The sequence below is a fragment of the Xiphophorus couchianus genome, chromosome 6, assembly GCF_001444195.1.
Source record: "Xiphophorus couchianus chromosome 6, X_couchianus-1.0, whole genome shotgun sequence".
Classification (NCBI taxonomy): domain Eukaryota; kingdom Metazoa; phylum Chordata; class Actinopteri; order Cyprinodontiformes; family Poeciliidae; genus Xiphophorus; species Xiphophorus couchianus.
In genome coordinates this window covers 1,860,775-1,882,311 of record NC_040233.1, presented here as the reverse complement: position 1 = coordinate 1,882,311, position 21,537 = coordinate 1,860,775, and the positions used below count along the sequence as shown (strand labels likewise).

Genomic DNA, 21,537 nt, shown 5'->3' with positions numbered 1-21,537 from the left:
CAGGACAATGATGTTGGCAAACAGAGCTGTGTGCTCATCTGGTTTTAAATGTCGGTGGGCGGTGTGTGTGCGCGTGTTGGTGTGTGTATGTGTCTGAGGGGGTTGTAGGAAAGCGGGGATGTGGGATGGAGGTCGAGACGTGCTCTGACTGTAAAGACGTGCCCAGCTGTGGTGATTTTCTCTGCATGCATCCAGCCTCAGTCTGATCTGGAGGAACTCCTTACCTGATCACTGGGTTATTTTTAGACTTCACATGACTTTACGTCAGCAGCTTCATGCTGATTTTACACAGTGCTGTTCCAGCTCTTCAACACACAGCAAACATCTCATCTTCATCCATCTAAAACCAACATCTGATCTTTCTTTTGCGGTGTCAAAAGCCTGGGTTATAAAAGCAAAACCACCAACAAATGCATCAAGGTGAAACAAACTTACAGATGGTTCCACCCAGTTTTTATTTTTGTTGGCTTTTCTGTCATCAGTCGTTGGTTTTGTTTTGTTTGTTTTTTTGTTTTTGTTTTTGTCATGAAGCAGTGTTTGGTTGTATGGTTGTATGAGAAGCCAGCCATGTTGCTGCCACGCTGTCATCAGAGCTGGAGGCTTTTCTTTGTGGCTCTCATCACCTCTTCATATCAACTTCAGTCTAATAAAACAGCTTTTTGTTGCTTTTTTCAGCAGCCATTGATGTTGAAAATAAAGCTGAGCTGATTCTAGCTGACTTCCTGAGATTATTTCATTTGATGGCTCTGTTCGCGGATATTTCACCATCCAATCCCGTTTTCTGATATTTTGTAACGGTAGACATTTTTAGCTCCTGTGTTGTTTTCTGTTGTGTAAAATTGATCCTTCCTTCTGTTGTGAACCATATTCTCCTCAAAATATGAATGTTATGAAATCCTATGACATGATTAGATGTGGGTTATTGTTGTTATAATTGCTGGAATCTGTCCATCTTAACATTTTGACTCCTGGTGCTTATGTTCATGTTTGTCTGTTCTTCTCGTGCTGTTTCCTAAAGGCTGTTGTTGCTGTGATTTAATTTTCCAACTCTCTGATTCTCTGCTCGTTTCTGTCTTCATAGTTTTGATGTGGAGAATGGATTATCAGTGGCACGCAGCCCCCTGGATGCCCAGAGCAGCTCCAGCTCTGGTCTGGTCCTCCAGGCCAACTATCCTCATAGTCAGAGACGGGAATCCTTCCTGTACCGCTCTGACTCTGACTTTGACCTTTCACATAAAGGTCCCTCCAGGAACCTGTCATCAGCCAGTGATCTGTAAGTTCTTCTCCTTCATTCTGTCTTTGGATGAATCATTTGATCTGTTATTTTTCTACAGTAAAATCTGCACTACTCATTGCGTTGTGTGAAGTTTTTAAATATCTTTTTTCTGAGGAACTTCCCTTTCTTTCCTTTTATTGTCTTACTGAGAAAAAAAATGAATTATTTGTGTATCTAAAAATTTGAAATCTCCATGATTTTCTATTGGCTCTTCAGCATAATGCCCTGATGCTGAGATATTAAGATGAATTATTTTAATGAATTTTTTCTTGTTCTATCATAAATCATGATTTATTAGTCCCCAATTTCAGTCTGGGTCATTTGATAATAACCCTTTACTGATCGTTTTTCTGCTTCTGGGAATGAGGAGTGTGTCAATGGGAATTTCTGACCATGCTTCCAAAAGTACATTTACGAGGTCAGACCCTGATGTTGGACAAGAAGATCTGGTTGTTGGTGTCTGTTCTAATTAATCCTAAAGGTTCTATGTTAGGTTGAGGTCAGGACTCTGTGCAGGCCAGTCATGTTCTTCCACAACGGATGTGTCCATGTCCTTGTGAACCTTGCTATGTGCAGTGGTATGCGGTGTTGCTGGAGCAGGACAGGGCCATCCAAAATGGGGAATGAAGGAAAAACTCTTGAAAAGGGGAGAAACCATTTTATTAAAGTCTCTTTGCATTGTTCTTGAGTTAATCTGAAGGCTACATGAAATTTCTAGGTCTGTAATTTTAGTCTTTGCAGAACGTTGGTGGCCTCATCAGTACCCAATGACCCTGCTCTGTGATTTTACAAGGCCTATATTTTTGTGGGGAGTCATCTCATTTCCCAATCGTTTCCACTTTATTACTCTACCCCAAACAGTCGACTGTGGAAAATTCAACAATGAGGAAAAAGTCAGTCTGGACTTACTGCACATAGTATCCCATCACAATACCTGGCTGCAAACACTGAGCTCCATTTCACAAATGTTTGTAAAAGCAGTCTCACTCACACACTCAAACACTGTACAATTGTAGCTTTCAATGGACACATGTCTTGTTTTGCTGTTTATTAGTGCTAAGCTAGGCTACTTTAATATTAGCAATTTTTCCAATCTTGGAAAAGTCTAGAATTGTCCCCCCCCCCCACTGAATTGTCCCCTGCTTTCATAGAGTTAAGGTTTTTTGTTAAAGGTAGCAAACATCTCATTCATATTTACTCTTTAACTTTTAGTTAAATTATAAGATTTTGACACGGGATGGAGGGGCTGAGCAAGTGGACCCAGCTCTGTGTATGGGAGCTGAGAACAGAAGAGAGAACAGATAGAAATTTCCAAAACGTTATGCCTTTATTTCTCACTGTCTTCAACATAGAGCCTTTAAAACCACAAAATAAAATCTGAGTATTTTTCTACATAAACTCTTGTGCTTAAGTGTTATGTTTAAATTATGATACTCCCCAGATATTCATTTCTATCTACTTATTTGTTCTCATTCACCCAGGACATGCCAAAACTAAAACAGGCTTAAAAATAAAGCAACTTAACAAGTTATAATTTAAATAGGCCATAACTTGTATTGTTAGCCATTCCAATAAATCAGTGTTTATGAGGAATTTTATTAAGAGGAGTTACTCATTAAAGCTTTTGTATTTAGAACCTTAAATCTTTGTAAAGGATTAGATCAGTCAGACTGAACAAAACTCTTATCTAAGCAACATTTGAATTTTAGTTTAACTTCTCTACAGGCTGCTTATTGAGAATAAAACATGTTTGATGTGCATTACTAGTCATTTTTGGTCTTGCAGCTTGAATGTGGTTTAAAAACTTTTTAAATCACATTTCACGTTACATTTCAATGGAACCTCGCCAACCCCCCAAAATTTCTCTTAAGAAATGTTCCTGTTCATGGTCCCCCCCAATAATAAGATGGGATTTACACCCTTGCTTGGATGTAGCACTTTTTCTTGAACTGCTGAAAATTGATTGACTAGGATTTCAGCTGCTTTTTGTGTGCAGCTCTCTATCCTTCACTTAGAGCAGCCTCTTTCTTTTTACTGTGGAATAGGTGTAATGCACAGGTGTCATACTCCAGTAATCAAGGGCTGGTGTCCTACAGTTTTTAGATGTGCCACAGGTAAAAAAACACTGGAATGAAATGGCTTAATTACCTCCTTGTGTAGATCAGTTCTCCAGAACCTTGCTAATGACTTAATTATTCCATTCAGGTGTGGTGCAGCAGAGGCACATCTAAAAGTTGCAGGACATTTGCCCTTGAGGACTGGAGTTTGACACCTCTGGTGTAAAGGATAAAAACCATGTAGATTCACAAAATCTTTGCACATAAAAATAGTCCAACTGTCAAAAGCTAGCTGTGCAAACCGCGGCTATATGGCTCACTGAGAAAACTACTAACAAATTCCCAGAAACAGGTAACAGTATCAGGAATCCCAATACAGAATACATCGATTAGACCACTGAAAAGTTTCCACATATGAGGACTGCTTCTGTTAGCATTTTCAGATTGTTACTACAGACGTTTAGCAGCGTTTTATATATATATATATATACAGTATCTATCTATCTATATATCTATATATATCTACAGATATATATAGATATATATATATATATCTATAGATATATATAGATATCTATCTATCTATCTATCTATCTATCTATCTATCTATCTATCTATCTATCTATCTATCTATCTATGTATTTTTCTTTAATTTCTTCCTGGTGGAACCTTTTTGTTCCCCCCTTTAGTATAATCTTTTTTCTTTCTTCCAGTTTTGTATTTTAATTGTTCAGAAAGATCTACAAACTCATGCCATGTATTGATGGCATGAGTTTGCACACAGTTTTAATTAAATCCCAAGTTCACAGTGTGAAACAGCTTCACACTGGTCCAGTAAGCGGATCTAAGGTCCCCTCATGCACTCTTGCATATCTCTGTTTAAAGGGAAGAAAGCTTGAAGCACTGGGAGGTCAACTGGTTGTCGTCTCGGTGAGAATATCGAGCAGAATCAGAAAATCAAACCTGCTCTGCCTCCTTAATCCCTCCTCTGCTTTCCCTCTAGCCTGACACATCCCAGCTCTGTTCTTTACAACCACCACTAAACTGCAAACTCTGCTGTTGGCCGCTGTTGCACATCCAGTTTTCTTCAGTTTCTTTTAATGTTTGCATGTAACAAAAATATGAATTCCACATGTTATTATTTACTATTTCAAAATGTGTCCTTCATCCCAATTGTTTCCTTGCCAGCCACTCCTTATGCTTGTTATTTTTGTTCCTTTGCAGATCTTGAGTGTAAAGTAAAGCAGAAGCAATACTTTACATTGAGGCGCACCATGGTTTTTAATTCATTGGCACAGTTGTGTAATGTATTTTAATATTTTAAAGCGGCAGTGTTATGTAGACACTGACTTGTTTGAGCTTTATATCATGTTATAACTGTTTGATGAGGGGATAACAATTCCCTCATCAAAAACATATCTGGAGTGTTGCTTTGATTCTTTTATACATGTTTGAGAAATCCTTTAATCTCCATGGCAACCATTCAACTGTGCAAAACGCCTGGGTGGACCTAGCCCCGCATTCTAGATGCAATTAATCTTCAGAGCTGCAGTTTCTAAGCTTCCAAGCTTCTGCCTAACTGAGCAGCCCTGTCCTGCAATGCCCCCTCTCAGCTCCTTCAGACTAGTCAGCAGCAATTAGCAAACACCTGGAGGAATTGTGCATCAGCTGAGCTCTTTAAAAGAGCTACTTCCCCGAGCAATGCTGGTAAAAATGATAAAATTTTAATAGAGAAGCCATATTGTGATGACTTCCTGAAGACGGAGTTTCAGAAAAATCAGGAGTTTTTAAAGAGACAGACACCCACTTTCAAGGCTATAAATTACAAAGGAACCTGTCTTGTAAGTCATTTTTAACATTTTTAATATTTTTAACATAGTCAATTGGTTGTTCTATAAAATGGCACTATGTGCCTGGAAAACACATAATACTGCCCCTTTAAATCTTTATAAAATCTTAAAGTGCAGGAATGGCATATAGTTGCATACATTCTGCTCTTGTGTGCTCTTTTCCTGATTGCAGACACTCAGAAGACATGATTGTCACACCATTTGCACAGGTGAGTAAACCAAAGACTTTTAATTTGAAAGTTTTGTTGCTGCTGCTAATGCTGTTTGCCCACAAATCCATATTTTTGAAGTCACACACTACAGCCAGCAGTGATGATGAGATAAAATGGTGCAGACAAAGCCAGCTGGTGTGTGAGCGCTGCAGTGAAACAGCCCTCCGCTCTGGGCCAGGGGGCTAACTCTGCGACAGAACCAAACTTCCTGCTGGTGTTGCCTGACTCTTGCGTGGGACGTGCGTCATGCTTGGGCTCGGTTTACACTCTGACAGAATGGTGAATTGAATACTGCCGGGTGGTGCTGTTTCAGATTTGCATGTCAGCTTGTGCGCCCTCCACAAGGGTCACTCTTGGACATGCGATACTCTGCAGGCCTTCTCTGCACGCTGAGTCAGTTGTCAGCTCCTGATAGAAGGACAGTCAGAACGCAGAGGAGAGCTAGTGATGCTATGAAAACATCAGAAGGGGAAAGAGGAATGCCTCTGTCCTGCATGTCAGCTGGGAGGATGAAAGCAATGGCATCAAAGTGAGCCCAGTGATTCAATACAGGGTCATATTTAATTGTGTAAAACAATAAGTTAAATACATAGAGGACGAGGCTAAATCTTTTCTATCACCAGGGTTACACAGGTCCAGTTTGATTAACTTCTTTCTGTCCCTAGGTCCTCGCCAGCTTGAGGACAGTTCGAAGTAATTTTGCCCTCATAACTGGACAGCAAGACAGAGCAGCCAGCAAGTAGGTGATCCATCCATTAATCTGTTTTCTACTACTACTGACTACTGTCTACTGATATCTACTGACTTCACGTCATAATCACGCTGAGATCAGTCTAACATCAGCCTCTGTATTTGTTCTATAGGACGCGCTCCTCAGGAAGCAACCCACCCTCAATGTGTAAGACCAGTCTTGCAGGTTTGTGCCACTGTCAGAGAGGGCTGTTTACTGATCAATATCCAATAATTCCCATTGGACTAAATGACATAGAGCTGGAAGCACCATAGACCTGCAGGTTACTGGTACAACATCATAGTGTTTAATAGATGAATAAATGTCACCCATGATTAGATCCATAGTGGAGGAAACCCACTGATCAGTGACTGAACAGGAGATATCAATACATTAACAGTACTTACTTTTGTCCTGTAGTAAGAAAGCATAAGCTGTTTAAAAATATAATTCTAGCCAATAAAAACCTTGCCACTCTGTCATATGTGGAAATAAATGTGTTGCATTGAGATTTTATGAAGCTTCTGCATAATTATGAAGGGTTAGATGAAAATTGTTTATGATTTTCTTATTTTTGTATCAAATACAATTCTGAGAAGTGTGGTATACATTTGTATTGAACCCCTGAGTCAGTACTTTAAATTTGTTTGTCTATATCGCCGCTCTTATATAAGTTGTAGCGCTGATATGACTAATCAGATTAATCGCGATGAATCAATTATTGAAGTACGTAATTGTCAACTAATTTAGTAATTGATTAATCATTAACCGGAATATACAGATTCAACAAAAGACCGTTTGTTAAAAGAACAACATGTTCAAAGCAGTAATTAAGCCAAAACTGCACAAAAAATATACGCATTTTGCATTCTCTATGAAAATCTTCTACCCAGAACTCCTCAAGTGGCATCTGGTTCACAATCTGGAAAAAAAAATCTCATATTAAGCATCTTGTGCATTCAGTTAATCCAAAAATGAGTCACCAGATCATCCCTGCACTGTATTGATGTTCAGTTCAGCAGAAAGGCCGTAGCTTTTTATGTTAGAATGATTTTTGAGCTGTAGATGCATCTTTTGCTACAAGTGATCAAGCATTCACTAAAAGAATGCTTCAGGCAAGAAAATATTGGTTTTCCTTTTTAAAAGGGGAATTAAATCATTTGTGTATTTGCATCTCTTGATGTATTTCTAATATTGTATTAACAAAGTTCTTGGTGCCTTAATGCCTGTTTGTTCTGATCTGGAACAGAGGAGCCTCACCAGCAGCTGGCCATAGAGACTCTGGACGAGCTGGACTGGTGTCTGGATCAACTAGACACGCTAAAAACTCGACACTCTGTCAGCGAGATGGCTTCCAACAAGGTAGGTTAACAGAACCCCGCCTCTAACTCACTAACAGCCTGCTGGTCTGGACAGGGCCAGTGTGACTAGACACCAAACATAGACACCTGTCGAGAGATTGAACAGAGTTGGGTCTACTTGCTTGATACAGCTAGCTACAGAGCTCATATTCCCTAAAGGAGCTCAGGAAACATGTATATCTGGTTGCCGTTTAAAATAATCAGATTCCAGGCGTGCCTTACGATCAGTTGTATCAAAACAGTGCAATCGTTCTTGGAAAAAAATGATGTGCAGAAAAAGTAAACAGATTCACTTCAGATTAAGCTACATACATTCAACTCTCAAGGCATTTTGATGGGACTTGGTGACAGAAGTGTCAGATGGATGGGTCTGTATTTCTGCATCACCATGGCCTGGGACAGGGTGTTCTTCATCTTGGCAACAGAACACAACTGAAAGAACGATGTCTTCCTCGACAAGTTAAAGGGCATGTCTCAGTCAAAAAAGGATTACTAAAGTCTTAATCAATGGTACCAATTTTAAAAAATCTGAAAAGGTCTCAAAGTGCTTGGTCCTGATTTAATCTCAGAAACTTTCAATACACTTTGAAACAGGCTATGATCTAAATGTGCTGCATCATTGGTCTGCACAGTATGCACACATTGAGTTACACTTTCAGATGGTTCTAAAATGTAGATATTTTGTGGGAATTTTGGTTTCAAATCACAGAGATTAAGAATAGTGATTTATGATTTATCAAACCTTTAAATAGTTTCAACAACTCTTCGGTGTAGAGGCCATAAATGATAATTCTTTCTTTTTTTTCTTCTTTTTTTTTCACACGGGTCCTGTCTCACATTTCAGGGCTACTTCATGGAGAAGCTGGATGCCATTATGTAATGTGTTTACTCAATAATTTCTATGGTATCCTAATCGCTCTGAAAGATTTCTGATATGTTTTTATTAATAGGAATCCATCTGGATTCCAACAGAAGGAGATGCTTAGGCATAATTTGGTTTTCTCCCTCTGACTGAAGTATTCATAGTGCACCTCTCCACCTCCCACACACATACTTTGAACTATTCTCTTACCATAAATGTAACTGAACTGTTTTATGTTTTATGTTGACCACTTAGGCCTTTTTTATTCCAATTTTCTTTATTGAATTAACAGCTTGACGTGCATCAATCATTGGGACAATAAGAACTGAGAGAAAAAGAAGTGCAAGCTGATTTCTCCCAAAACCATACCCACCTCGAACACACCCCAGTCTAGGTCTGAGCACAAGATAAACACCCAACAGAGATACAATCCCTGCAACAACTTCCAGCAACACGACATACACACTCACCCATCCACACACATTCCAAAGAAGGCAGAGAAAGAGAGAAAACTGTTTTATGTTTTTAACTGATCTTAGAATACATCTATGTAACACATAAGCCCAACAGCTTATTAGGGAATCTTGCCAACTGTTGCTCTTTCAACCTCTAATGTCTTGATTAATATTTTCACAAAAACTTGACTGGATGAAGGAAGGATGGTACATTTCTATCGAATTTCATTCATTGTCCCTTGTTTTCAATGTTCTAAGAATGAATTTTTTAGTTGATTTCAAAACGTGCAGCGTTCAGATCCACCACCACCAAGTCATCCGGTTGATCTGAATGAATGACAGTATAAATCAGCATATTCCTGTGGTGCATGGTGTCCTATTTTTATTCCCTCCTCGATCAGTAAAGCTCTTCTTCACACCCATTCAGTGTTTTCCGCTCATATATTCTTTACACTCCATGCACATGGTGCACCTCGCAATCCCTGCTTCCATCTGCCCTGCATCTCCTCTCCAATGACGGCCCATTGATTCCCTTACCGTAGCTGTAGCTGCTGCCCCATTGGCTGCTATTCTTAGACTTTTTTTTTTTTTTTTGAAGGAGGCGGACACTGGAGTAGCTCTTGCCTCTGTTTACACACATAGTGAGCAGGCAGCAACAGTGTGAATGAGGAAGCGTCAGGGGGAGCGTGGTGCAGCGCAGTGGTTCCTCTGCTTCACATCCCTCTGCATTCCCTTGGCTGCAGCTCCATCCTTTTGTTCTGACATCAGCCTCTATGGCGCTGCTCACAGCTTTGCCAAACTAATTGCTGCACCCTCTGTTTAAGCTGGATTTTAGCAGGATGTTCTGCTAATCAGGAGGAGAAGGAAACTTTTGTATTTTGTTTCTTTTTTAATCCGGCTCCTATGTGCAACTTTGTGCTGAGATGCCTGAAGTCAACTGTTTTATCTCTTCGCCATGGATATTTGCTCAGGTGAGAGGAGGGTGGCCATGAACCTTCATGGCCACCCATCAGGTGATGGAAGGGGTGAGACTGCACCTGGGTTTAGTGTTACCTGTCTACAGGCTGAGAAGACACCAGCACATGCTGGATGAAACATGAGACGAAATTTTCTTAAACATATTCTGTTGGTTTTCTGCAAAGTGCATCAATCATTGTGCACAGCATTTTTGCAACCTTTTGCAAACCTGTCATTATTTTTCTTAGCTGATCACATTAAACAGGTTTTGTTTGTATATGATTTTCCAGAAAAGTCTTTGTTTTAATTCATTTCTGAAAAAGTCCATCTAAACCAACTTGTGTTCTGTTTGACGCGCCTCATGCATGCATTCTTTTGTTTGTCCTCAGTTCAAGAGAATGCTGAACCGAGAGCTCAGTCAGCTGTCAGAGACCAGCCGCTCTGGGAACCAGGTGTCTGAGTTCATCTCCAGCACATTTCTTGGTAAATAGCTCCTGCTTTTAGGCTGCTCCAGGTAAACGTGTGTGGATGGTGCAAAAGTATTCATACTGATCTTTTCTTATTTTGTCACTTTACAACTACAAAACATCCATATGTTTTAATTAAATTAAATTCAAATTCAGTTCAAAACCACTTTTGAACTGAATTTCCCTTTGGGAAATTAAATGTTGTTGTAACTCATATTAATTCAATGTTTATCAAAGAGTTACTGTAGATGTTGATGGCTGTTGGCAGGAAAGATCTTTCGTGGGAGTCTGTGTTACAGTGGTTTGAAGAAGTCTCTGACTGAAGACACTGTTTTTCTAAGTCAGTCTTATAAAGAGGATGGTCAGTGTTGTCCATGATTTTTGCTAAATATAGCGACAAATTGGTTAAGTTGTCAACAGTGGGGTCACTGGGAGTCAGCCCTCCCTCATGGCAGTAGCTGATTTTCGGATCTTTGCAGAGGAAGATAAGATCAGTTTCACAAGTAAGTATCGTCTGATTGCTGAACTCTCAAAGTTCTCAAAGGGCAAATTTATCAGGTGTCTGTTTTATCGGTGGACGTCTAGTAAAACTGTGGTGTTCATTAGTTTTCAGCCTCTTTGAGTCAATACTTTGTTGAACCAGAAATGGACTGAAATTTTCTGCACATTCTTTTTGGCGACATAGCTCAACCTGTAAGAAAGATATCTGTGGACATCAATTTAGACCTGGACCATTCTAATCCATTGCAGCTGCATTTTATGTTAAAATCCTCATTGCTACTAAAAACAGACTGTTTCACAATCCTGCCCCTCTCTCACTTGCTGCTCACTGCCAGCCAGCTGGCCATAAAAAAGTGATCCTACACTTTTTACACCTTTCTAACTAGGTGATTTGGAAATATTTCTATTTGCAAAAAATGAACAAGGACAGTTGTGATGGTTGTATGTTCTGTCTGAAGGTAAACCTTTTACCCTGTTTCAATCATTTTGCAGCCTCTAGGAGGTTTTCTTCCAGGTGGCCATCTCTGATGGCCACTTCTCTTTTCCAGGTTAAGACAAGTATTATCTTAGCATGATGCTGTCGTCATCATGTGTTAAAGAGGGAGTAGAGTGTTCAGGATAATGTACGGCGTTGTTTTACACAACCCGTATTGTTTTGCATGAGGCCTTGGGAGAACAGTTGTTTGTATATTGAGACTAAACTAATTGACCTCTGAAGAAAAGTGGTCTCTAAATTTTTTTAGATTTTATTTAAGGGGTATCAGAGTAAAAAGGGCTTACTGTTTACACCATACAAAGCTGTACACTCTTTTAATTTAACTCTTTACAGTTGTGTGTCATTGAGTGAACTTCTTTGGCATTTTATGTGATGAAAAACACAAAATTTGTTTTAGTAATGTGACAAAATATGAGAAAATATACAGTACTCAAGCGGTGTTCTGTTGCTGGACTTCTGTGCTCGCCATGGATTGTCCATAACGAACACCATGTTCAAGCATAAGGGTGTCCATATGTGCACTTGGCACCAGGACACCCTAGGCCGCAGTTCGATGATCGACTTTGTCATCGTTTCATCGGATCTGCGGCCGTATGTCTTGGACACTCGGGTGAAAAGAGGTGCGGAGCTGTCCACTGACCACTACCTGGTGGTGAGTTGGCTCCGGTGGTGGGGGCGAAAGCCGGTCAGACCTGGCAGGCCCAAACGTGTTGTGAGGGTCTGCTGGGAACGTCTGGTGGAATCCCCTGTGAGGCGGAGCTTTAACTCCCATCTCCGGCAAAACTTCGAACACGTCCCGGGGGAGGTGGGGGACATGGAGTCTGAGTGGACCATGTTCCGTGCCTCCATTGTCGAGGCGGCCGATCGGAGCTGTGGCCGCAAGGTTGTCGGTGCCTGTTGCGGCGGCAACCCTTGAACCCGCTGGTGGACACCTTCGGTGAGGGATGCCGTCAGGCTGAAGAAGGAGTCCTATCGGGCCTTTTTGGCCTGTGGGACTCCGGAAGCAGCTGATGGGTACCGGCGGGCGAAGCGGCATGCGGCCCGGGCGGTTGCTGAGGCAAAAACTCGGGCGTGGGAGGAGTTTGGAGAGGCCATGGAGAAAGACTTCCGTACGGCTTCGAGGCGATTCTGGTCCACCATCCGGCGTCTCAGGGGGGGGAAGCGGTGCAGCACCAACACTGTTTATAGTGGGGATGGTGTGCTGCTGACCTCTACTCGGGACGTTGTGGGCCGGTGGGCAGAGTACTTCGAAGACCTCCTCAATCCCACCAACATGCCTTCCACTGAGGAAGCGGAGCCTGGGGACTCTGGGTTGGGCTCTCCAATCTCTGGGGACGAGGTCGCCGAGGTGGTCAAAAAGCTCCTCGGTGGCAAGGCCCCGGGGGTGGATGAGATCCGCCCGGAGTTCCTTAAGGCTCTGGATGTTGTAGGGTTGTGTTGGTTGACGCGACTCTGCAATATCGCATGGACATCGGGGGCAGTTCCCCTGGATTGGCAGACTGGGGTGGTGGTCCCCTTGTTCAAAAAGGGGGACCGGAGGGTGTGCCCCAATTATAGAGGGGTCACACTCTTAAGCCTCCCTGGCAAGGTCTATTCAGGGGTCCTGGAGAGGAGGGTCCGTCGGATAGTCGAATCTTGGATTCAGGAAGAGCAGTGTGGTTTTCGTCCTGGTCGTGGAACACTGGACCAGCTCTACACCCTCGGCAGGGTCCTGGAGGGTGCATGGGAGTTCGCCCAACCAGTCTACATGTGTTTTGTGGACTTGGAGAAGGCGTTCGACCGTGTCCCTCGGGGAGCCCTGTGGGGGGTTCTCCGGGAGTATGGGGTACCGGGCCCTTTGATACGGGCTGTCAGGTCCCTGTATGACCGGTGTCAGAGTCTGGTCCACATTGCCAGCAGTAAGTCGGGCTCGTTTCCGGTGAGAGTTGGACTCCGCCAGGGCTGCCCTTTGTCACCGATTCTGTTCATCACTTTCATGGACAGAATTTCTAGGCGCAGCCAAGGTGTTGAGGGGATCCGATTTGGTGGCCTTAGGATCTCATCTCTGCTTTTCGCAGACGATGTGGTCCTTTTGGCTTCATCAGATCGTGATCTGCAGCTCTCGCTGGAGCGGTTCGCAGCCGAGTGTGAAGCGGCCGGGATGGGGATCAGTGCCTCCAAATCCGAGGCCATGGTCTTGAGCCGGAAAAGGGTAGAGTGCCTTCTCCGGGTCAGGGGGGGTGTCCTGCCCCAAGTGGAGGAGTTTAAGTATCTCGGGATCTTGTTCACGAATGGGGGAAGAAGGGAGCGGGAGATCGACAGGCGGATTGGCACAGCGTCTGCTGTCAAGCGGGCGCTGTACCGGTCCGTCGTGGTGAAGAGAGAGCTGAGCCAAAAAGCGAAGCTCTCGATTTACCGGTCGATCTACGTTCCCACCCTCATCTATGGTCATGAGCTTTGGGTCATGACCGAAAGAACGAGATCGTGGATACAAGCGGCCGAAATGGGTTTTCTCCGTAGGGTGGCTGGGCTCTCCCTTAGAGATAGGGTGAGAAGCTCAGTCATCCGGGAGGGACTCAGAGTAGAGCCGCTGCTCCTTCACATCGAGAGGAGCCAATTGAGGTGGCTTGGGTATCTGGTCAGGATGCCTCCTGGACGCCTCCCTGGTGAGGTGTTCCGGGCACGTCCCACCGGGAGGAGGCCCCGAGGAAGACCCAGGACACGCTGGAGAGACTATGTCTCTCGGCTGGCCTGGGAACACCTCGGGATTCCCCCGGAAGAGCTAGAAGAAGTGGCCAGGGAGAGGGAAGTCTGGGCCTCCCTTCTGAAGCTGCTACCCCCGCGACCCGACCTCGGATAAGCGGAAGAAGATGGATGGATGGATGGATGGATACAGTACAGACCAAAAGTTTGGACACACCTTCTCTTTAAATTCAATGAGAAGGTGTGTCCAAACGTTTGGTCTGAACTGTATGAATACATATGAATCTCATAAGGCACCGTGACTGTATACTTTCTCATATGATTACCGAGAAATCCCTGGACTAACTGTGTCTAACCTATTTTAACAGAGAAGCCAGATGACATGGACATTATCTCTCCTCCTACCAAGGAGAAAGACAAAAAGAAACGTCCCATGTCCCAGATCAGTGGTGTCAAAAAGGCTACCCACAGCCTCGTTCCCTCCACCATCCCTCGATTTGGGGTCAACGCCAGTCAGGAGGAGTTCCTCGCAAAGGTACAAGTTTATCACTTATTTGTTCTGAATATGGGGAAAATGCACTGAACCATGGATATTGCATGTTATTTAGTAAAACCTATCTTACACCCTGGCAGGAGCTTGAGGACGTTGACAGATGGGGACTCGACATCTTCAAGGTTGCAGAGTACTCTGGAAAACGCCCATTGACAGTCACAATGTACACAATCTTTCAGGTGCCCAAAGCTATAGGAAAACCTTAGATGCTGTTACATCAGATGATGGCATGGTGTACTAAATCAATGAAACGTTTTTTTTACATTTCACCAAATAATTGGCGTCTCTATATCCTCTGAGCCAGTGTCTGTTTTGTTCTGCTTCTGTAGGAACGTGATTTGCTGAAAACATTCAAAATTCCTGCAGACCATTTTATTAACTTCATGATGACACTGGAGGATCATTACCGCTCTGACGTGGCTTACCATAACAACATCCACGCTGCAGATGTGGTGCAGTCCACGCACGTGCTGCTGTCCACCCCTGCTTTAGAGGTACAGCTGGACAGAAACATGAACAGTAGGATCTGTCAAAGCCAAGCTTCATCCATCACTAATGCGTGTTGACTCTCCTGTTTGGCTTTGTAAGGCCGTATTTACTGATCTGGAGATACTGGCTGCACTGTTTGCCAGCTCCATCCATGATGTAGATCATCCTGGAGTTTCCAACCAGTTTCTCATCAACACCAGTGAGTTTACATAATTCCACAACGATAGTGTGAGTTTGATTTGGACAAGGTATTTTTCTCATCTTTATCTTTGTCTTTGATGTGTCCATTAGACTCTGAGCTGGCCTTGATGTACAATGATCTGTCAGTGCTGGAGAACCATCACCTGGCTGTGGGTTTTAAGCTTCTGCAGGAAGATAACTGTGACATCTTCCAGAACCTGAGCAAAAAACAGAGACAGTCTCTGCGCAAGATGGTCATCGACATGGTAACGCCAACATCTCTACCCGCTCAGTTTCGCTGCTACTTTTTTTAGAGAGAGTTTTGCCTCTCAGGTGTAATTTAATCTGATTGATGCGCTTACAGGTGCTGGCCACTGACATGTCAAAACACATGAACCTATTAGCAGACTTAAAAACCATGGTGGAGACAAAGAAAGTAACCAATCTGGGTGTTCTCCTGCTAGACAACTATTCAGATCGCATACAGGTGAGAAATGCTTTATAACAACAGAAGTGAAGAAGAAACAAGGAAAGAAAGAAAAGCAGAATGCAGTCATTTTTCTGTGTTTTTTTCCCAATAGCATTTCTTTCTTTATGTCTGCAGACATAAACATCACTGACATGATAGAACAATTACAATTTATTCCTGAAAACCTCTCTCTATTTTCCTGAGATGTGTGGTCCATTCTAGTTTGCAATGTCTAATTTCTATTTTTTTTATAACCAAGCACAATGTCAACATCTGACATAATCACACTGTGTGAGCCTGGTTGATTCTCTCATAGAAACAAGCCTAACTCGAATGTTTTTTCCTTTTTTGCAACACATTAAATGTTTGCTCAAAATTTGAATGACATTTGGATGAAAAACCTGTGTGACATTATAGGTCCTTCCAAAGTATTCATGCATATTCATGCTGGTATTTTATGTGATAGATCAACACAAAGCAGTCTGTGATGTCACAATCATGCACTGATTCATATTGGGCTGTCCAAGAAAATCCCAATAAAATCCATGGAAGTCTGAGGTTGTAATGTCAGAAAATGTAAAAAAAAAAGATGAAGAGATTTGAATACTACTCTAAAGTGCTGTGTTTATTCAGTCTTCCACTCACTTCTTCATACAGGTTCTTCAGAACATGGTGCACTGCGCGGACCTGAGCAATCCCACCAAACCCCTTGAACTGTACCGTAAGTGGACTGACCGCATCATGGTGGAGTTCTTCACTCAGGGAGACAGGGAGAGAGACAAAGGAATGGAGATCAGCCCCATGTGTGACAAACACAACGCCTCCATAGAGAAGAACCAGGTAGTGAGAGATGCTCCAGCTAGGTCAGGGTCAGGGCGCTAAGCCGAGCAGAACATACTGACAGCATGTGTTTTCCAGGTGGGCTTCATTGACTACATCGTCCATCCGCTCTGGGAGACGTGGGCTGACCTGGTGCACCCTGATGCTCAGGAGATCTTGGACACGCTGGAGGACAACAGAGAGTGGTACCAGAGCATGATCCCCCGCAGTCCCTCGCCCAGGCCCCACGGCCAGGGAGGGAGGGGCTCTCTGGAGGAAGCCTCAGAACCTGGCGAGGGACCGGGTTCCATGACAACTGAGAAGTTCCAGTTTGTGCTGACTTTAGAGGAAGAGGGTGAGTCTGACACGGAGGGCTCACCAAGAGAGGAGAAGGGTAGCAGGAACTTAACCAAACACAGTGGTGCGTTTGATTCTGGATCCATACCGACTCGACGGCTCAACAAGATCCTCACCAGTGACTCAGGCAGGACATTTTCTCTGGACTCTGAGAAGGATATGGCAGAAGACAGAGAAACAGACCCAGCAGGCCCTTCTGTGGTCCCGCGTTTCAGACTCGGCACATAGCACCAGCCACAAGCGTCTCCCCCTCAGACCTTCTTTATTTCACTCAGATTGATATCAGTGCCTTGTCCTCTGTCACTTCACTTCACTTCAAACGGATGCCATCCTTCTCCAAGTCTCCCCCAACAGGGTGACAGTGTGAAGTTACTAAAGTGCAGATATTTGTGTGGAGGGTGAGGATGGTTCATTGCACTGAAAAAAACACTGACAGGTTCGAACACTGTTCCATGAAAGACACAAAACAACTTTCCTACCTGTCTGTTGTCTTCTTTGTTTTCATATGAGGACAAGAAGTAAAAGAAAACAGGCTCTACCAGTCAGTCAAAGGTCTAAAACTAAAGACTGAGGTGTTTTCTGAGAATTTGTGATGAAACTGAGAAAGTGATGAAGCACTATAAAAAAGGTCATTTCATAGTTGTTGCCATGCAGATTAGGAGAGTGCTATTCTGCCTGATTTTTATCAGGAGGTTGTAGCGTATTCTTCTCTCTTATCTCCATTTATTCTCTATTTGAATAGTAAGTAAAAACAGAACAAAGAGGAATAAAGTTACTGGAGTAAAACGACATGTATGCAGACTAATATGTGTAATATGAACTAAATGTAGCATGTTTTGATTGACTACTTCACTGTTACTACACTGGCACACCAACACTTGTTTTTGCTTGAGATGCAGCGTGCTTTCTGTTGTGTTCATCAGACAGGTATAATGTTTTTTGTTCCCCCCCCTTTTTTATAATCCTAAAGTAGCACATTTTCTTTCAGAATTAAGAAACAAAGCCTGCATCACAGCTGGGCTGTTCAGGAATTCCACCCAAAGAGTTTCAGGGAGGGTAGATGCTGCCTTCTACTGTTGAAAAAACAGAAATGATTGTCTGGTACTGAGGCAGTGTTTTCCATTCAAACTGTATCAGGAGTTTTCTTGCACAGTTTTAGTTATTTCTGCTCCTACAAAATTTTGCATTCAAGATGTTTGGCTCAAAATGAGTTTTTATGTGGATTTTATTACACTGGTAAAGCTCTGTTAGTGATTTTTAGGGGTTTAAGCCAAAAATGACATCTGTTTTATGACAAAGCGTGATCAGTGCAGATGTCGAGCAGAAACTACCAAAAAATGACAAGCTTTGAATACTTTTAGCACTACATTCACATCCATTTTAGTCAGACATCAGTTCGATGACTGGGTTTTTAAACGACTCAACAAATAGGATCAATGTAGCTCCAAAAACCCAGGGGGTTACCAACGGAGAGTTGCCTATGCCACATTTTTCCTCTTTTTTTCCCTCTCACAGGTCAATATTTTGCTCTTTGGAGGGAAGCGATCAATGCCACCAAACAAGTGCCAAGCAAGCATGACACAAGTAGTACTGTACTTTCCATTTTGCCACCGGCTACTTTCCATCAGCAGCTGATAAAGCTGGTTGATTGTAGCGCTTTGTGTGCCAACCGGACCGTAGTGTCTGTGGTCATTTTGTTCTAACTAATATTCAGATCACTGAATCTGATGTTGTCTTAAAACAGTCTTTTTTGTGATTGAGTGATTGGGTTGACTTTTTGTTGTCAAAACAGTTGCACTTTGAATGGTACTTTTACAGTTCTGCACTTCCAGTGCACTTAAACATGTATAACATGACTGTGTTACTGTTTTTGTCTGTTATAGTTGGTGGTTTAATTACAAGGGCTGGACCACTACATGTGTTATAGTGTTAATGGTGTCATAGGGACTTCTTTGAAGAACTGTAGAAAAAAGAATTGTGTTAAATTGAAATGTGCAACTTTGTCTGAAGGATTCAAAACACATGAAGAGCTCATTATAGATTACTTAAGAATTAGGATTGTGTTACATTTGTTTTATTTTATTACCATTTAAAAGAGTAAGTTATGTTTTAATGTTTGAATAAGCTACAAGTTTCTATTGAAGCCTTATTGTAATTTGATACTTTATTTTTCTGGTTAAATATATTCTCTGTCTGCAAATCCTGAACAACGCCAAACCCTCCAACTCTCAAGGGTGCCTTCAACACTAAGGACTATTTAACATAACTTTAACCAGCACACCAATATGCAGTGATTATACTTTCTTAGTAATTTTGTATTTTCCTCTTAGAGATCCATGTGCAATGTATTTTTTCTGTGCTAGTTGTTAGCACAGTGAGGTGAATGGACAGTGCCTTTATAAAGGCTTAGTGCATTCAAGTTGAATGAGACAAACTGTGACTATTATTCAGATTTTGTTTTCTCTCATTTCTTTTGAATCTGCTAATAGTACAACTTTTTTTTTTTTGCAAAATCTTTGCTTTTTCTGCAGATGTGAGTGTGTGATAAGATATTCTCCTGTGTTTTCTGAAGCATCTCAGGCCTGTCTTTCTGTTTGCCCTGAGCTCACCATATGGTTTATGATAACCATGCAGTATTTGTGCTGATTAGAGACCTCAGTTCACCATGAAGATAGAAACATACAGTCGTCTGTGACCTGTGTTTATGCACAGATCATAAATGATATGATGAGATGCTGCAGCTTTGACAATCCAAACTCTGCTGTTTAACTCTGGGTGTGTTACTCCTCCTCTCGACTACAACTTTCCAATAAAGACAAAACCTCTTTAAAGACATGCTTTTTTTTGTTCTTTTACACTAGCAAAGGTGGTCATAAATAAATATGATATATTCTGCACTTCCAGTGCAGTAAATAAATATGATATATTTATTTATTATATAAATAAATATGATATATAAAATGATAATACCAAAAAATCTCTAACATATTTATTTATATAATAAATAAATATGTTAGAGATTTATTTATATAATAAATAAATATGATACACTGGCTGGCCCAAAAAAAAGTCGCCACCTGGATTTAACTAAGCAAATAGGTTCAAGCCTGCTATTGGATAAGTACTGCATAGGCGATTATCTTTCAGCTGGCAACAAGTTATTTAACCCCAGCTGATGCAATGAGTAACTCCTCATTTCTTAAACAACCATGGCAAAAGACACATCCTGTGGTCATGGAAAAGACGTTAGTCTGTTTAAGAAGGGTCAAATCATTGGCATGCATCAAGCAGAGAAAACATCTAAGGAGATTGCAGAAACTACTAGAATTGGGTTAAGAACTGTCCAACGCATCATTAAAAACTGGAAGGATGGTGGGGAACCATCGTCTTCCAGGAAGAAATGTGGTTGGAAAAAAATCCTGAATGATCGTGATCGGCGATTACTTAAACGTTTGGTCAAATCAAATCGAAGAAAAACAACAGCAGAACTCAGGAGTATGTTTAATTGTGAATGCAAAAGCATTTCCACACGCACAATGCGAAGGGAACTCAAGGGGTTGGGATTGAACAGCTGTGTAGCCATAAGAAAACCTCTAATCAGTAAGGCTAACCAGAAAAAAAGGCTTCAGTTTCCTAGGGAGCATAAAGATTGGACTCTGGAGGAACGAAAGAGGGTCATGTGGTCTGATGAGTCCAGATTTACCCTGTTCCAGAGTGATGGGCGCATCAGGGTAAGAAAAGAGGCAGGTGAAGTGATGCACCCATCATGCCTAGTGCCTACTGTACAAGCCTATGGGGGCAGTGCTATGATCTGGGGTTGCTGCAGTTGGTCAGGTCTAGGTTCAGCAACATTGTGTGCCCAAAGAATGAGGTCAGCTGACTACCTGAATATACTGAATGACCAGGTTATTCCATCAATGGATTTTGTCTTCCCAAATGGAACGGGCATATTCCAAGATGACAATGCCAGGATTCATCGGGCTCACATTGTGAAAGAGTGGTTCAGGGAGCATGAGACATCTTTTTCACACATGGATTGGTCACAACAGAGTCCAGACCTTAACCCCATTGAGAATCTTTGGGATGTGCTGGAGAAGGCTTTGCGCAGTGGTCAGACTCTCCCATCATCAATACAAGATCTTGGTGAAAGATTAATGCAACACTGGATGGAAATAAATCTTGTGACACTGCAGAAGCTTATTGAAACAATGCCACAGCGAATGCGGGCTGTAATCAAAGCTAAAGGTGGTCCAACAAAATATTAGAAAGTGTGACCATTTTTTGGTGGCAACTTTTTTTGGCCAGGCAGTGTATATCAACTGAAGTTATCATAGTTACTTCATTGTGCTATAAAATGGCACTATGTGCCTGGAAAACACATAATACTGCCCTTTTTTAAGGTTGCCAAACAACCTTTTAAGTTGTTTGAGTCAGTGGAGTCTGCAGTGTGAGGACAGTGGGAAAGTGTTAGAAAAGCCTCTGAGCCTCAAAAAGAACGGTCCCCACAGGCTTTAAAACAGGTTTAAGGTACAACCAACAACATTTGACTTGCTATGTTGTCAAATGATGACAACATAGCGAGTTGTCAACTTTATCTAGAACTAAGCTAGAAGAAGTTAGGGGATCCAAAAGGTCCAGAATGTATTTAGAACAGGCTAGAGTTATATGTGCTCTTCTGATAGTTTTAGTCAACAGCCTTGCTGCAGCATATACAGGCTGAAGGCAAGCTAGGGAGGGAGTCAGGGTGTGCTGTGGTATCTGGTA

At 42.2% G+C, this 21,537-nt stretch overlaps 1 protein-coding gene across 5 annotated transcripts in view; it reads left to right on the top strand.

Annotated features, from left to right (window-relative positions):
• The window catches only part of pde4ca (phosphodiesterase 4C, cAMP-specific a), a 66,504-nt gene extending 46,896 nt beyond the window's left edge, over positions 1-19,608 (top strand). For 4 of the 5 annotated variants that reach the window (XM_028019865.1, XM_028019866.1, XM_028019869.1 and 1 more), the window contains 15 exons: positions 1,082-1,273; positions 4,219-4,263; positions 5,356-5,392; positions 6,061-6,134; positions 6,259-6,311; positions 7,375-7,487; positions 10,150-10,243; positions 14,275-14,441; positions 14,540-14,638; positions 14,789-14,953; positions 15,048-15,147; positions 15,240-15,394; positions 15,493-15,615; positions 16,255-16,437; positions 16,516-19,608. In XM_028019865.1, the coding sequence (XP_027875666.1) occupies positions 1,082-1,273; positions 4,219-4,263; positions 5,356-5,392; positions 6,061-6,134; positions 6,259-6,311; positions 7,375-7,487; positions 10,150-10,243; positions 14,275-14,441; positions 14,540-14,638; positions 14,789-14,953; positions 15,048-15,147; positions 15,240-15,394; positions 15,493-15,615; positions 16,255-16,437; positions 16,516-17,001 (2,086 nt within the window). In that variant the 3' untranslated portion in view covers positions 17,002-19,608. The remainder of the gene's footprint in view (positions 1-1,081; positions 1,274-4,218; positions 4,264-5,355; positions 5,393-6,060; positions 6,135-6,258; positions 6,312-7,374; positions 7,488-10,149; positions 10,244-14,274; positions 14,442-14,539; positions 14,639-14,788; positions 14,954-15,047; positions 15,148-15,239; positions 15,395-15,492; positions 15,616-16,254; positions 16,438-16,515) is intronic. The other variant, XM_028019867.1, reaches the window with a different exon arrangement.
• Positions 19,609-21,537: the final 1,929 nt, after the last annotated feature.